Source organism: Neodiprion virginianus, chromosome 5 (assembly GCF_021901495.1).
Source record: "Neodiprion virginianus isolate iyNeoVirg1 chromosome 5, iyNeoVirg1.1, whole genome shotgun sequence".
Classification (NCBI taxonomy): domain Eukaryota; kingdom Metazoa; phylum Arthropoda; class Insecta; order Hymenoptera; family Diprionidae; genus Neodiprion; species Neodiprion virginianus.
Window position 1 is genome coordinate 26,259,741 of NC_060881.1, and position 16,272 is coordinate 26,276,012.

General features: G+C 37.1%; 3 protein-coding genes across 9 annotated transcripts in view; 1 reads left to right on the forward strand and 2 right to left on the reverse strand.

The window, feature by feature from the left end:
• Positions 1-6,747, reverse strand: part of LOC124306204 (tyrosine-protein kinase CSK) — a 20,281-nt gene extending 13,534 nt beyond the window's left edge. For 2 of the 3 annotated variants that reach the window (XM_046766591.1, XM_046766590.1), the window contains exon 1: positions 6,393-6,743. The gene's annotated coding sequence lies outside the window, so the exon portion shown is untranslated. Of the gene's footprint in view, positions 1-6,392 lie in introns of all 3 variants that reach the window. The other variant, XM_046766593.1, reaches the window with a different exon arrangement.
• LOC124306215 (protein FAM169B-like) lies at positions 6,542-9,528 on the forward strand. Of its 3 annotated transcripts, none has more exons than XM_046766616.1 (6): positions 6,547-6,660; positions 7,527-7,828; positions 8,043-8,223; positions 8,321-8,501; positions 9,106-9,285; positions 9,390-9,528. In XM_046766616.1, the coding sequence occupies exons 2-6, from the start codon at positions 7,779-7,781 to the stop codon at positions 9,512-9,514; spliced, it is 717 nt and encodes a 238-aa protein (XP_046622572.1). In that variant the 5' UTR covers positions 6,547-6,660; positions 7,527-7,778; the 3' UTR covers positions 9,515-9,528. The 3 variants fall into 3 exon arrangements, with proteins under 3 accessions (XP_046622570.1, XP_046622572.1, XP_046622571.1); XM_046766615.1 differs by lacking the exon at positions 6,547-6,660 and adding an exon at positions 6,824-7,091; XM_046766614.1 differs by lacking the exon at positions 7,527-7,828 and having other exon boundaries at positions 6,542-6,660.
• Positions 9,511-15,987, reverse strand: LOC124306199 (AP-3 complex subunit beta-2). Of its 3 annotated transcripts, none has more exons than XM_046766581.1 (10): positions 15,636-15,965; positions 15,367-15,442; positions 14,556-15,137; positions 13,981-14,277; positions 13,623-13,890; positions 12,497-13,219; positions 11,699-12,001; positions 11,352-11,623; positions 10,369-10,736; positions 9,511-10,072 (listed from the first exon to the last, which is right to left on the reverse strand). In XM_046766581.1, the coding sequence occupies exons 1-10, from the start codon at positions 15,767-15,769 to the stop codon at positions 9,925-9,927; spliced, it is 3,171 nt and encodes a 1,056-aa protein (XP_046622537.1). In that variant the 5' UTR covers positions 15,770-15,965; the 3' UTR covers positions 9,511-9,924. The 3 variants fall into 3 exon arrangements, with proteins under 3 accessions (XP_046622537.1, XP_046622536.1, XP_046622538.1); XM_046766580.1 differs by having other exon boundaries at positions 11,699-12,007; XM_046766582.1 differs by lacking the exon at positions 9,511-10,072 and having other exon boundaries at positions 10,648-10,800; positions 11,699-12,007; positions 15,636-15,987.
• Positions 15,988-16,272: the final 285 nt, after the last annotated feature.

Here is a 16,272-nt window from a genome sequence, read left to right on the forward strand (position 1 = left end):
GCGCCGAATTCCGCAATTTTTTAGTTGCGAAACCTTGAAGTCAAAGTTTTGATTGAGCCGAAACCCAAAGCTGAAAGTTCCGAAATGGCGTAAATCCGACGAGTCGAACTCCCGGAAGTAAGAAAATTAGAAAATATAAAAATCCGAAGCATCGAAATTCTTTACGATCGAAGATTTTCAGTTCTGTGAATTTCTGACTTGCTGAAAGTTTCGCCACTTCCATCTTTCCGTATTTTTCAATTTTCGATATTTTTACCTTCGGAATCATGGTCATTCCGATCAATTTCAAACCCGTCCCATGTGTATGTAAAAAGAGGGTTACGTTAACGTAACGGAACCTCGGGAAGGAAATTCGTCATTGGGAATTTTAGAACGACTTTCGGAAAGTTGAATTTTCAAAATACGAGCCCGTTTTGTTTATCACGGCTGACTAAATTTCGGACAATTCTAAAGGTGCGAAGTAACGATTTTTCCGAAACATGCATCGTTGCAGCAACGTTACCAACTTTAACCTCACCGAAAAAAAAATACCCATGCCAAAGATATTATTTTTTTTTCTACAAAGGTAGCAGATTTTTCCTACATTTTTTAGTGGAATCTGTTCTCTTTTTATTTTTTATTGTAGATATATATATATATATATATATATGAGATTCGCCATATTACTGAAAACTGCAACTTGCATGCAGATGAAAAAAGTAAACCCACGGATTTCATAACAAAGGTTTATCATGGTAAGAAATACATTTCTAAATTTATAAAATTGTGTGTGTGTGTGTGTTTTTTTTTCAAACTATATCCAGATCCGGAATGAATATAAAAGTTTGAAATCAGTGTAATTCGATATTTTAGATTTCTACACTCGTACATTGCATTCACCAATATTCCTCACGCATGAAAAATGATTCACTGGATATATTTAATTTCTGCCTTTTACTTGACATTCGTAAGAACGTTCATGGGACGTTTAAGCAAGATTGTAATATAATTTGCCTGGATTTCGGAAAAATTTTCCAACTTTACGTTCGGAACACGGAAAACGAACCGAGAGAAAACAATATTAGCATAAACCGGAGTAAAATGTCTGAGATATAATTGTTACAGTAAATAACAAAAATGCAATACGATATGCAGTGAAATTACAGATCAAATTTCTTCACATCCTTATCGTTTCATTTATTATTCATAGACACGTATCACGTTTCGCTAATCGCAAAATATAAACATACGGTGACGTTATGTTCGCGATGATTTCGACATTTCATGACTCATGAATAAAATCCAATTGCATTAATGGCTTTTGCAATTTTCTCGTACGAGTTTTAATGATAAACAAATAATTATCAGGATGATAAATAATAATTCTACGATATCGAGGACTCGATTAGCTTCCCAAGTTTCAGTATCTCTTTAAATATTCATCATTGTATCTCAGATTCCGTATTAGAAGCAACTATCAATTAATATTTTTCACTCAAAAAATTACTCGAATTGCTCTCAACTTCTGTCTCTTTGTTTATCCTCCATTCATTTTCTGTCGTAGAATCAGCTTCATCGCGTGCGATTTGTCTCTATTGTTGTACATTTCGTGTTTCGATAACGAATTTAATGTAAAAATAGCAGCAACAGGTTCATTTATAATGAATCTAGAATGCAAAACAAGAGATTAAAAAAGGTGCTTCAATTTTCGGGAACGTAAAAATACGCATAAAGAATATATAATGCTGCATAATAAATGTGAAAAAGGATTCACTCGTTCGGTATTCTTAACAGTACAATTTACTGTACAATGACCGAGAGTAAATCCCACATCTGTCGGCCTTATAAATCGCGTTATAAATGTTTAACGTCCCGGTGTTTGGAAGTTGATTTTATTTGTGTTTTTCATCATTTTTCCGTCTTCGCGAAAAGCGACTGGCAATAGCTTTCAGTGATATACTACAACAAATGTTACAAATGAAATTACAAGTATACTCAAACATTTCAGTCCATAGTGTCAAGTATTTTTAGTATATTTAGAGTACTTGTCAACACGTTTCGTTGCGGTTTTTATCGTTAGTAACAAATTGATTGAAAACAATTGTAATAAATTACAGGAATAATTCATTTCTGAGAAACTTACTCCTCTACGCATGAATCATAATTTTTTGGGATCGTTGATTACGAATCTGAAATCGGATTCAAAAAATTCAACATGGCGGATCCAATATGGCGGACGAAAATCGGATCGCAGCCGGAGAAAAAACTCTGTCCAGTGTTTTTTGAGGTCGCTGATTATGAATTTGAAATTAGATTATCAAAATTCAGTATGGCGAATCTTATTAGCAACCCCGAAAACCAGTGCATAAAGTTTTTTAACCGGATTTCATTAACTTTGAAATTTTCGTTCGCTATCTTGAATTTTTGATATCTGATTTCAGGTTCGTAATCAGCGACCCGAAAAACCATGGAATACTATCTTCTTATAAAAGTTGACTCATCGCAATAATATAGTAAGACTTGAAAGTTTATTGTATAAAAATTCATTCGTTAGTACGCATTGTAAGAGTAAGAAAAAAAAAAAAAAAAAAGAACGAGCATCCAAATACACCGAATTATAATTATAAGTTAGCGTCGACAATATTATTTTTAACCTCATTAGCCATCGTTAAGGCGAGAACGAAATGTTTGGTACGAAATTTCATTTATTTTCATCACCACTCCGTCAAAACAAAGACTTGTATCTATTATTTTTAAAATTCGTCCCAATAACACATTATAGAGTTTGAAAAAATGTCAATTACCATACAAATTTTTAATCACTAGTCAGACGCTTTGACATTATTTATAATTATTCAATTTTTTTTTTTTTCTTACTCTCGATTTGTGCGTTTCCTTGCATTTTTCGTCCCTATAAGGGTATAATAATATCACTTTCTACCACACTTTGGTGGTAATCGGAAATGAAGAATACTATTCAAAACGTGAATTGTTGTTAATTATGAGCAGATTGTATGTGAAAAAGAAACGAAATCAAAGGAATTCCACAACATGAAAACATATCTTATTTCTTATCTTTTTTTCCAATTGAATAATCTAAAATTTAGAAAAGTGAAAAATCAACGAAAAGCACCATCTTCCATGTAACGTAAAATTCTCACTTTTTGACAGAACCTTTCTTTTAACCTGAACAAACTTTTTAGGGGGTGCCATGGTGAAAAATCACAAATTATTTTTTTAAGAAATACCCTAATGTACATACAATAGCCATACGATATCCATAGTTTAATTAATTACAGAGGCAAGCAACGGAGGCGACGACGATGAGCCAAATTAGTATCGCGGGATGCGATTCGAACAATTTACTTCATCCGACGACTAGATGTAAAAAAGTGAATTTGCAACAGCAGCAGCTAATTTGCCGGAAGACTGTCTTCTCCTTTCTTCTTCTTCTTCTTCTTTTCTCTCTCCTTGTTGAAAATAATTAAACAGCACGACCCATCCTACCGCTGTGCCTCTCAATTTCACCATCATTATATTACAACCTTATATCCATTAAGCCCGAGACCACCTGTGCCTATTATTTCTCTCCTTCTCCAACCATCCAACAACATGGCTGCAACAGTTTCCGGTAACCGTGTACGTACGTAATATAAGTAACAGATTTATTTTTTCACTAATTAAAGGAGTTCGCACGACGTGCACGGAGGTTTTATAAAATTAACTCGCGTTAGCAAAAGGGATAAATCCATTTTTTTTATTTTACAATTTACCTCTCCCGTCCTTCATTTAGTTTATCTCGAATTTTCTTTCGTTCTCTCTTCTATATACATGTTCTTTTGTTTTTCGTTTTTTTTTTTTGTTTTAACGGTGTTACAATTACACCTAGATTTATTCATTACTATCATTATTATCATCAATATTACTATCCACTCGATGAAAGCGTATATATTTAACGAGCACATGCCTGCGGAATTAAAAGTACGTGTATGATATAACCGAGAGGGAGCAGCGCGACTTTCGCATTCGTTCATAGTCTTCTCAAACCCACGCGGTAAAAACAGCACACATGATATGCGGGCAGATAAATACCTCGTCGGTATTTTTGTACTAATCGCGTGAGTATTGCGTTTATACCTGGTAGGTATTCACCGCATCTCTGCGACTCTGTGCCAACCACCATACAACCTCGTTGCGGCTTTACGCATCAACAACCGTGGTGTAAGAATTCGAAGAGGGATAAATTTAGATTCAACGAAGAAGGAAAGAGAACGAAGAAGAAGAAGAAGAAGAAGAAAAAGGAAAACACATCTGGAGAGTCGAAGAGATATACATATACACACAACGCGTGCGTACGTGCGTAAAACGCAGTGCAGGCAGCAGCCTTGACCTACCGAACATATATTTCTCTCTGTTCGTATATTATCGACAAATCAAAATGTAGTGTGAAAAAGAAGACAAGACAAAACAAAACAAAACTTTAACGAGCATTGCTGAAAAGCAAAGAAAGAAAAGAAAAAAAAACCGTCTACCAAAGAGTCGAAAAACATATACCTACATTCGGTTGGAGAATAAACCGGCAGATATTTGATCGAAGAGATGTTCTTGTACTGACCCTTTGAAGGTGCCATTTTTCTACTCAACAAATTTAAAAAAACCGTAAAGAATTATGTTGACAAGTTCTCTTAAATACACAAAAGATGGATATAAAATAGGTGGCAAGAATACTTATCACCGTAACTCAACCGTTTAAGCCAACGAAAACAACAACAGGAAAGTGAAAAAAAAAACAAACAAACACGAATCGATGGCAACCGCAGTTTTTACCAAGAACCTGTTACTCAGAACTATCGCCTCGAGACGAGTTATCAAACGTTTATAACAACTTAATCTGGGGCTTCTGGAACCGTTAAGTCTTATCATTACCATTGTCATTATTATTTCACGATAATCGTTAATTCATTCGGGATTACTTTACGCACGGTTTACACATTTCTTCGCTTCTTTTTAGAAAAATTTTTCGTATAATTAAGAATCGAGAGAGGGAGAGAGGGAGAGAGAAAGAGAGAAAAAGAATTTCAACGCTCGCGTGTTGAAATAATCTTCATCCTATGCTCGCAAGTGTGGAAGTCTCTTTACGTATAATATTTCACACGTTCTTCGAGGTCGTCGTGTGCAGATGGAGGAAGAAGTCGACTGCGCTAACCGTGAGCATTAAACCGGCTGAAGAAATTAAGAGTCGATATTAACGCTCGTCGTTACGTGCAGTCGTAAATACTACGCGGTGAAATCGTATGATAATTCCATTCCTTCGTTCGATCGCCAACGCGATGTCGGAAAAAGTGGTTTTTCGAGAGGATGAAAGAGAAAAAGTTCCTCTCGCCCAATGTGGAATTCGCGCGAGAGTCGTCGCAGCGTTGTAAATAGTATCTATTCCGTACGGTATCAGCAAAATGAAAATACCGCTGATGATTTTCATTCTCGAATGTCTTCTTCTTATTCTTCTTCTTCCACTTCTTCTCTACTTCAATCAAGAACGAATTCCGACGGCTCGGTGGTGAAACGCGAAGGAATTCCAAGACACGATATAAAATTCTCTGGCGTATCTATCTTTTCGTTTACTCTCTCAGACAAGCTATCCTCCCTCTCTCTCTCTCTCTCTCGCTTTCGCTCTCTCTCTGTCTCTCAAGGTCGAAACATCAAATTCCATGGTGGGAGAATTCCGTGACTGTCGAAATTCCACGACGACTGAACACCCTGGTTATTGACGCTTGTTAAAAATCGTAAAAGCGTGAAGGAGGCGAGATTCTAATAACACCGAGTCGTCGAGGTTTAGCGACGGGTAAGCGAATTTCGAGAGGTGCTGCTGCTGCTGCATATTCCTTCCGTTCAAACATTGAATAAAACATAACGAATTCTCGCGCGAAGTGCCTGTAGTAAGTAACAGCGAATTGCGAAGGAGAGAACGTCGTTTTGTTTCTACGTATCGGGGTAGCAAGTAAATACTCGAAAAAATTAGAGCGATGAGAGGAAAGTTAGCGGACTCTTAAAGGGCCGGTCGATCGAGCAAGAATTAGGAAAACAGGGGGGAAAACGGTTAGAAACAGGTTCGAAAAAGTACGAGGTTCCACTCGGGAAGAGGAGAAAAATAAGCAACTTCGAGAGTTTCTCGCGTTTCGCTGCGTAAACTCGGTGACGATTAAAGACAAAAAACAGGGGAAAAAAAAAACAATCAAGAAAAAATAAAAAAGCAATTCACACACTTCCCGACGGGAAACGGGGTCTGGTGTTCGTGCACACTCTAGTGCGTGGATGAGAGTCTCTCGGACTTCTATCCTCGTTTCGTGTAAAATTCTAGTGATTCTGTTTATATCGTGTTGTTTACGGATGAAGGTTGTTTTCCTGTACATTACCTGTTAACTAAGTGGAGTCGTGGTTTCCGCACTCGGTTGTATTCGTCGAGGGGTTAAACCAGCCGGACACTTTTACCCATCCACTTGACACAGCGCGACACCCGACGAGTATTTCACCTCGGACGTCAATTTTTTACCACGACGTCGACACAACACCGTAACAAACACCGTAACACTACATAGAGAACACCTTCGACTTCTGCGAGAAGCGAATGTCACACGCTCATCTCGACTCGTCGGCCATTTTGCCACAGAGCCTAGGTATCTGGTATGTAGGTGGAATTGAACGCTATAACCACTACTGTAATATCCGACAACACTGCGCCCACTTGGTTGGCAGCTCGTCGCTTATGTTAATTCCGCTCGGCTGTTTGGTTGGCACTGAAGTAATACGGTACGACCCGTAATAAGAGTCCACCGACTAGGCAGCCTGCGGCCATCTTGCGGCCGCTCAACGAACCTCGGCTCCATGCTCTATCAATAAATTCTCACGCTGTGCCGCGAGGTGGGGGGAATCCGTAAATACCGAAAAAACAGTGTGATTTCAATTCGGTTGATTCTGATCATTGTCTTTTCCTATGACAAATTAATGAAAGGGGTCGTTGTTACGACGAACCTAATTGTTCTCAATTCGCGATTTAAGTCTGTAAATTGAATATTTGGGTGAAACTCGTAGTGATCAATTCGTTTCCATTAGCTGTATGTACACCTTTAATACCATCAAACTGAAGTTAGTAACGTTATCGTAACGTGTGGAATTGTTTGAAATTCAGTAAACCGTAACAGATGAAAACACACTCATGTTTCGAAATCTTGTTCGTTCAAAACCATTGTAAAATTAAATAAGTACTCATTTTACCCCCAATGTTTCGTTACGATAACGTTATCCATATGAAAATATTTTCTTCATTATTCATAAATGAAAGAAGAAGAAGAAGCAGTTAACATGATAATAACTATTATATATTAACAAAGATTATTTGCTTTGGATGAATGTTGAATTTCAAAAACTTCACCAAACCTGCTAATAAATGGATATTCAGGCTCTGATAATTGCTAAAGTCCCTATATCTGTATACTGTAAGACTGTATTCTGACAATAGCCAAATGACTGATCTCGTTATTATTTTTGAGGGGAATATCACCTGGTGTCTCGCCAATTGCATGCAATGATGCACATGGTATGCGTGTACATTGTCCACGTACGTCAGTGTGTACATATAATCGCGCAAGGTGAAGCAGTGAGTCACAGTGGTTTTGGAAGCGTAATTAATGGACGACGTTGACACTGTCTCGTCGAGGTTTGCAGCACATGCGACACACTGCATACATATATAAATACATTAAACTTGCGACAGAAGCAGTCATATATATAGGTATATCACAATGGATACTCTCCAGGGTCGCTTTCGACACGATTCAATGTTATGCCTAAGGTGATCTTCATGCATTCGCATTAAATCCTCACTCGTGCATACTATATCCACACGATATACTCGTAACTATACAATATAGAGTCTGGTATATAATGCAATGCTTGCCAAATACACATTTAACAATCAATTATTTTCAAATTTACACAAAATAATAAATATGCTAAAATTTAATTTACGAACATCGTTCTATTTCAAAGTATTTTACCATTTTTAGCTGTCGTCAAAGCAGAGAAACGGTTGGCAGGCGGTTAAATTTATCAGAGTACAAAATTGAGGGAGACATTTCGCGCCTGGACTGCACAACCTGTGGCAAGTTTATCGCGATCAAGACCGTGGATGATGTAATTAATCTCGACGGTGTTATTGACAGCAATTGCGATGATATTTGGTTGGAGGTTGTAGTAAATAAATAAATAAACGATTGAATGATGATTGCTTACATTACCGTTTCTACCTTACATATCTTTCACGCATAAGTATTTTGTTTATCAGGCTAAAACACGAAAGGAAAAAATCGTCTACTACGCATTGTCTCAGATTATCTACTTAGAGCGTGATTCACCAAAGGAAGAAAAATATGAATCGGTCTTTGCTTATGCTGACGAATCTGACTTAGTTATGCTTAGATGGAAAAACGGTACGGCGATCGGATTTTTTACGCTCAAGCAAAAAGGTAACACACGTCTAGGTGAACATAAGTAACTGGAAATCCTAAGAATCCAATCTTGTTAAATTGAGAAATTATCGTTTTCCAATTCGGACAAATTGATTTACACTAACAATCCGTATGTATCGAAACATGCTGTTCCGAGCTGGTCGCAGAAAACGTGATGCTTAAACTCGATCATATTCAAATACAAAACTTGATTTTTGTTCCATATTTTACTTGAACATTCATTTAATACCGGAAAATAAGTTTAACAACTTGGACGATATATTCTGTGCTTCATGTTCGAATAATTGACTTCAAACGATCAGCTGATAACTCAGCACCTCGCCATGTTGACGAAATGTATGTTACTAAAATATTATTTATAAAAAAAAATTTTTGCAAAAAGTTAGGCCCTACTTATTGTCAACCAACAACACAACTTCATAAGGATAAAAATAATCTCTGAAAGAAAAATTGTCATTTAATAAACCTTCTAAAAATTCTTTCACGCACAGATTGTGACACAAGTTGGATTTCACCTCGACTAGATGCTTAAGGAAATTTGTCATTGACTGTGAAAAGCTGTAAAAAATATTAATATTTGATGACATTGTTTTTTTTACAGGTACTAAAATATTCCCTGAAAGTGAAGTGGAGTACGCGATGCCAGTGCTAGATACGGCCTACATACGTTCAGAATGTAGAGGTAATGGAATCGGCACTGAAATCATAACTAAAATAACGCAAATGTTTCCAAACGAAGACATTGGCTTTTCACGTCCGATATCGGATGGAATGTCTAAAGGTTTTGTTTACTCATTTATTTGTACAGATCGATTACTCATTAACTTTAAATATTTTTATTTTAATTTTTTTCTTTCTCTTTTTTCTTCCGTCCACAAACTGCAGTCTTGGCGAGATTTTTGACGAAAAGCAAAGAATTTCGTTTGAAATTTTGGGAAATTGTAGACGGCGGTAACGAGGGAAACAAAAAATTGGTATGGTATGGGTTGCAAAATAAAAGAAAAAGTTAATTGTATTGATTTTAATTGGATAGCTGGGAAAAAAAAGAAAAACAAAAAATCGAATTAATAATTCAATAACGTGTGTATATATATGTATATATATATAGCTATTATTTGGATAACATTTGTTATTATATATATATTTATAAAAAAAATATTAAGAAGAAAAATGATGGTTAAAATGGTTAGAGATGATATCAGTATAATATACAATATACGTTACATGCATATGATTTACACATGTATACTTTCAATCCGGTTTTACTTCCCAATTCAATGTTAGTCTTTTAATATATATAGTGTGATTGAACATGGAATGAAATATGCGGGTGGGGTGAGAAAATTTGTTTGTTTTTTCAAATTTGATCTCTATCGTTTTTATATCAATTATGTATAACATTAAGATTAAGAAGGCGGGTTTATTTAAAATTAGCCTTAATGTCGTTGAGCAGCATCGATCCTATCACCATTTTTTCACAGTTTACGCATACCTCCAAATCGTCAGTTTCTCCGATTTTTATTGTTATCAACACTAACGATTTAGAGGCTAAAGTCTGCGCCGCGAACCTGTAACCAGATTTTGAAAACTATTTTTATTTTGTGTAACCATCAATTACGTATGATTTTAAGAATTGGAAAATTTTATAGCATTTAAATGAAAGGAAAATTTACTGAAGGAAAAAAGAAAGAATAAGGAAAGAGAATTCAGCTCAGGTAATTCTAGAATAGTCACTTTTGCGACCAAAATAATCCGAAATCGAAGATAAAAATTTTTTGTTCGACATGAAAAGAAAATACAAACTTATAAAACTTCACGTTTTCTATGTCTGAATAAAGCGACTGAAAGTTGGTAAATATCTTACCTTAATATATTGCCTTCACTAGAAATCAGAGCAACATTGGCAGATTCAAATACTTTCTGTGATATAATTTTCCTGTTGTGTCCAGGAAAAGCTATTTTCACCACATGCTCATTCATCCCTTTCAACTTGGCCTGTTCCGCGGTAAAGAAGCTCTCAGTCACCATTACAGATCGTACTAATTCACCTACGGGTGCTTTGACTGTTACTGAGGACGACAGCGTTTCATCGTCTTTTTGATAATTTATGTTTAAATTAACCGGCTGCGTTGAATCGTTGAAGTTAACGCCAATTGTTGAAGATGATGTCGTTTTCGGCTGAAGTATTTGTATTGGCATAAAATCGTGAACTTGAATTCCCGATGGCAGATTCTGAAAGGAGAAAACTATCGTCATTCCGTTTTATCGTGAGACGGTGAGTTGGTATTTGGCTAACCTGTAAAAATCAATATTTTTACGATAAATAGAAGTTTTGGAAACATGGTCAATTTTTCAATAGCTTTTTAACTTTGCATTGAACTTGTAGTATAGAATATTCTGCTATTAGATTTCCGTTCTGTATAATTTTTATACTCATCTGCCCCTAAAGTTTAAATCTGGTTATAATTTATTTCAAAGACGTTAAAGTAAAAAATTAGATTAAAATTGAAGTAGATTCAAAACACGAGCATCTTTATATTGAAAATCGACTAGAAACTGACTCATCGCGAGTTGTAGATAAAGAGTCAGTCTGACAAAGCAAAACTTGGTTTTAAAAGGATCAAACACACCTTAAAAAGTTTTTTTATACTTGAAAAGAATATTATCACATTACGATTTGGTTACCGAAATTACTGGCTGGTTTTACAAAGTAAAGTTATTTAATGGTTCAGAACAGTTGATAAAGTTCTACATCCTTCATTAACAGGAGAAGAAAAACAAAGAATGAATGAAACAACAAACAATCAGCGAAGAGGAATTAACACCCTTCATAGTGGACAACCTCACCTTGTTTCCAACTTTGATATCTTTTATGGTAGTGCTACTTTCGTTAGAAAACGTTAGCTCAATGCTATTCATAGCAGAGCTAACAAGATGCTGAGATCTGGTAAACCTAAAATCAAGTTTCAGTCCTTTTCCACTGACTTTATTAAGCAGTTCTGTGGCCTTGATGGGAATAAAAGAGGCCGCTACTTCCGTCACGCCGTTCAGCTGCAACGGGTTCATTGGAGTCAAGAAACCACCGAGACTCGGTGTCATTATTGGAGTTATTGGAATCACTGAAAAGAAACGATCCGAATTAACCAGTTGATCCATTAAAATATTGAACCAAGAAAATATTTTGAATCACGCACCATCATCCAAATCCAAAAGCAGATCAAGATTGCTCTTTGGCTTTTCCTTAGCATCTTCTTTACCCTCTCTTTTAACTGGCTTTTCTTCCTCTTCGGATTCCTCGCTATCAGATTCATTCTCGCTATCAAAATCCTGGGAACTGGATCCGCTGTCACTGTTGTTCAACTTCTTTATCACATTTTTCTTCTTCTTCTTTTCATCCTCTTCGGAGTACTTATCAGAATCGGAAGAATACTCCGAGGACTCCCTATCCTCAGACGAACTTTCCGAAGAATCGGTAGACTCGTCTTCACTCTCAGACTCTGAAACTAGTTGTATTTTTCATTTCAATTTTATTTACGTCGCTGTAATATAAACGCAAAATTGGTTTCATTAAACTCGGCATTGAATTTTCAAACCTATGGATTAATTTGTAATGAAATTTTCGACGGGCAGATATCTTGAAATTTTCCAAACTCGACTGCAAAATATTATAGTAGAAAGAGATGACGCCTGACAATGATTGGTTTGCAAACAATACTTTGGAAACGATTGTGAAAAATTTCAAAAAAGGATATAAGGAATTTTCTTACAAAACGATCCATGGGTGTCAACATTTAGGGCTGAGTTTAATAAAAGAAATATCACGTTTATATTACTGAGACCGTTCAACATAGCCTGCAGAGAATCAAACTGCAGTGGTCTGGCCCTTACTGTCCATAACTTCTCGAGTTTAGCTTCTTTCGCTAGTCTCAGCATCATTTGACAACTGCTTAAATTCCTACATAAATCATGCTCCTCACTCCATCTTTTCTTACCTTCCGCAGGACTGCTCTCATCCTCGCTATAAAAGCTCTTCTCCTTCTCCTTTGTCGCCTTCTTATCTCTCTTTTCCTTTCTACTGTGTCTTTCATCTTTTATTTCATGGGCGCTTACTGGCTCGGCGACATCTCTGACAGAAGGGTCTGGTGCAACCTCTGGAAACTGTGGTAAAATGTGATGACCGACACAAGGAGTGTCAAGATAATGAGAGAGCGTGCCCAGCTGGAACTGGGAGTCTTTAAATCTAGACTCCAGCATCGGGGCTGGTTTGGGTGCCAAGAATATCTTCTTGGCAAACTGTGATAACTTGGTTTCGGCGGTTCCGCCATCTTGATTGAATATGAAATGCCTGAGGAATCTGGCCCTGTCCCTAATGTCATAATTTTGGTCATACTTAGCCAGCTGGAAGACGTACTGACAGAGAAGTTTGGTCTGGTTCGGATTTGATAGATATAACTTCACCGCGAGGTTCAGCGTTTGGAGCTTTACAATGTCCTGTTCGTTTATGAAACTCTTGGCCATTTTTCTCAGCACATCTGGAGCTATTTTTGGCACTCTGTCTGAGTACTCTCCCAAAAGCCATAGAATCGAAGCTCTAGCTTGAGGGACCGTTATAAAATCCATCAGTTTCGCCATATGCGCTATTATATCTTTGTGCTCGTTTGGCTGTGTTTGCAACAGCTTCTTGATCACCACCACACTTTCAGCCACCACGGCCTCTGTGATCAGATAAATATTACTAATTGTAATTGCTTCATGTGGTCACATGAAAATATTTCCTACAAAGTTGATTGTAAAGATTTTATGCATCTTATTATTTTACGTTTTTGTTCTTGTTTAGTAGATACGATACTAGTAGCTTGTAATAAAAGATTCTACCAAGAATAATCATGAAGCTTCATGTAATTTTTGTAATGCCGTTTTATATTTGCAGTAATCATTCAAATTAATGGGAAATCTTTGTAGTCACTAATTTAATCATAAGTCAATCCAGTTTCCACACCAACAAGTGTACTTCGGAAGATCGATATGTATCAAAGTTTTTGTCTACTATTGTGTGCTCAAATTTCGAGAGAGGACGATGAACAATGCGTAAGTAAACAAGTATTCTTATCAACTTACCATCTCTGTTGCTCAGCAAAGAAACCAAGCCATTCAGACACGTATCAGTAACTTCCTTGATGTTACTGGCACATCTACCAATGGCCTGTATGCTAGCGCCAACAAATTCCTTGTCGCTGCTAGAAATGTAAGTCTGAAATTCTCTCAATATAACACCGATGCTGGTTTCAGTTGCTAAATTTGTAAGAATGTCAAGTTTCAGTAGCTTGATGTGTGTCGCATCTGATGTTCTGACGAAAAACGATTTCAGGAAAGGCTCGAACATACCCTGAAAAATTTCATTAACTTCTTTGATAATTTTGGGGAAAAATTTCGTTTTCTCTTGTATAATATTCTGTTTTCTTTTCAATTTAATTACCTTTCTGGATATGGATATGCTCGCTATGCAGTGAAGAACGATACTTTGAACTTCTCTGTGGCCGCGTAATAACCTGATCAACGCCTTTGCAGCTATCATCACTTCGCTGCGAGGTGCTGCATGGTGGTATAGCTGTGCAACAGCCATCACTACCGATGCGTTCCTACTCTGCAAAAGTGGTTTGGTATTCCTTAACAGCAAACGGTGGTCCGGGTCTAGAGAAAATTTAGGCTTCTTTGAGTTGGATGAATCCGAATCGGAGTCGTAAAATGGACGATTTTCCTCCTCCTCTGCATCCTGAAAACCAGCTTTGAATCGTCAGTGGAATCCTTCATCAGATTGTCGGCATTGTGAAAGAATTTTTTTTTTCAAACTACTGAAAATGTTGCGAATTTGGACATATAAAATTTCTTGTAGATATCTTTTTGCTACATTTCTTACACAAGACTTTGATTGTATTGAAAAATTTCTGGTTCAGAATAAATGTTCTCACATGAGTGTAAAAGATCACAAATTTCCAAATATTTCGAATTACTTGATCGTTTTCTTTGGCATACTCTGTTTATCTTACTCACATCTGCATTGGGATTGGTGAATTGTGTTCTAGCATATCTGGTAAGCATATTGACTATAACGACTTGTCCCCATTCGTCAACGTCCACCAATAAGTTGCAAAGTTTTCTATAATTTTTATGAATCAAATCAATTCTTTCCGGACAGACCTCCTCGAAGGCCATAACAGCAGATCCAACGACTAGAGTAGTTTTATCTGATAATAATTTTTCTAAAACAGCGATGAGTTCTTCCTTTTGCTCCGGATCCAACGAATAGAGTTTTGGAATAGCATGAGCAGCTGTCTTTCTAACATAGGGAGACATGTCGCTTGCAGAGTCTTTAATGGCCAGCATGACAATAGGCACAATCATGGATACCCTGATACTTGACAAAACTCTCAGGGCACTGGCTCTTATCAACTGATTCGGATCTTTCAGAGCTCGTTGAAATGTAGATATCGATAGCAGGGCCAGGTCCTGTTGGTCCTCTGCATAACGTACCAAATATACGTACACCAATTTCTTCACTTCAATATTCTTTGATACGACGTTCTTAACCACCGCCGGAAAAAGCTCCGATGCATCTCTACCTTTCGCCACCATCTGAAGGCACATCATACGATTAAAATTGTTTTCATATATCTGTGTATTTGTGTTATTTTAATTTTGAGTTGGCAAAGACATGTTTTGATAATGTTCTGTCATATTTGCCGAACTTCAGAAATTTGACTGACATCTTCTGGATCAAAGGGGGGCGGATATCGGAACTCAGTTGAAGCTCTTAAATTTTCACATAGGTTTGAACAGATCTGAGTTACCAATGTTTACTCACCCCGATAATTCGTTTCATGGCCTCCAGTTTAAGTCCGTCTTTGTTGCTGTCGAGCATCTGCTTGAGATCTTCATGTCTAGTAAGAAGCGTAATGAATGAAGTAAACTAATTAAAAATCGAAGAATCAAAACCGATGTGAAAACATACGTTTTAATTTGTACTATTCTAACCTCTTCGATCGGGATCGAGGGAATTTAGCCGGTAGTAAATATGTTCATGGTTCATTGCGATTGGCAAGTGTTTAAAAAGTGTGGGAAAAAACGGCTTACTTTTTGTAATCAGAGTGAAAAAATCCTCCAGAAGCAGCGTCGGTCGCCAATTCTGGTTCACCAGCGCTTGCGGGCCTGTCATTGCTGTACGAACCCCCGTTGTTAGACATGGTATTAGCCGCTGCCGACAACATTGTTATTACGGAACTCGCTGAATGGCGATTGACCGAGTTACGTTCGTTTAACGGTGAAAAAATATCTCTAATGCATTTATCCTTAATATGTTACAATAGCTATCTATGATTCTTCACGGGTATTTGACAGCTATCACTAAACTCCGTGTGGTCGTTCAGCTTCGGTGAGCTGCCGTCACTGAGTTAATTTTTGCGCTTGCATCGCTACTCGACCTTGCGCAACAAACTTACATAGGATGCGTTCCGAAATTAGCCTGCAGCGCTAAAAAACTCACTAAAACAGAGGCAGAGCTGATCACGAACTCGGGAGTGCAAAAGAGATAAAAGATAGTTGACAACGCCGGGAGCTAAGAATCAGAACGCACCCATGCAAGTGCAGTTCCTCAACTGATCACGCCGCAGAGCGAGAGAGAGAGAAAGAGTGTACTGGTGATTGCCTATACCGCCTATACCTAGTTACTCATGGAATCATTGAAATCGAAGATTGAAATGATGCTACCTTT

What these genes read in the sequence shown, in the direction of transcription:
- LOC124306215 (XM_046766614.1), top strand. Translation starts at nt 6,605, where the DNA reads ATGTCACACGCTCATCTCGACTCGTCGGCCATTTTGCCACAGAGCCTA. An exon ending in CCACAGAGCCTAGGTATCTG is followed by an intron (nt 6,661 to 8,042) that starts GTATGTAGGTGG and finishes TACCATTTTTAG; the next exon opens with CTGTCGTCAAAGCAGAGAAA. An exon ending in TTTTACGCTCAAGCAAAAAG is followed by an intron (nt 8,502 to 9,105) that starts GTAACACACGTC and finishes TTTTTTTTACAG; the next exon opens with GTACTAAAATATTCCCTGAA.
- LOC124306199 (XM_046766580.1), bottom strand. Translation starts at nt 15,769, where the DNA reads ATGTTGTCGGCAGCGGCTAATACCATGTCTAACAACGGGGGTTCGTAC. An exon ending in TTTGCTGAGCAACAGAGATG is followed by an intron (nt 13,220 to 13,622) that starts GTAAGTTGATAA and finishes ATCTGATCACAG; the next exon opens with AGGCCGTGGTGGCTGAAAGT. An exon ending in ATATCAAAGTTGGAAACAAG is followed by an intron (nt 10,737 to 11,351) that starts GTGAGGTTGTCC and finishes TTCTCCTTTCAG; the next exon opens with AATCTGCCATCGGGAATTCA.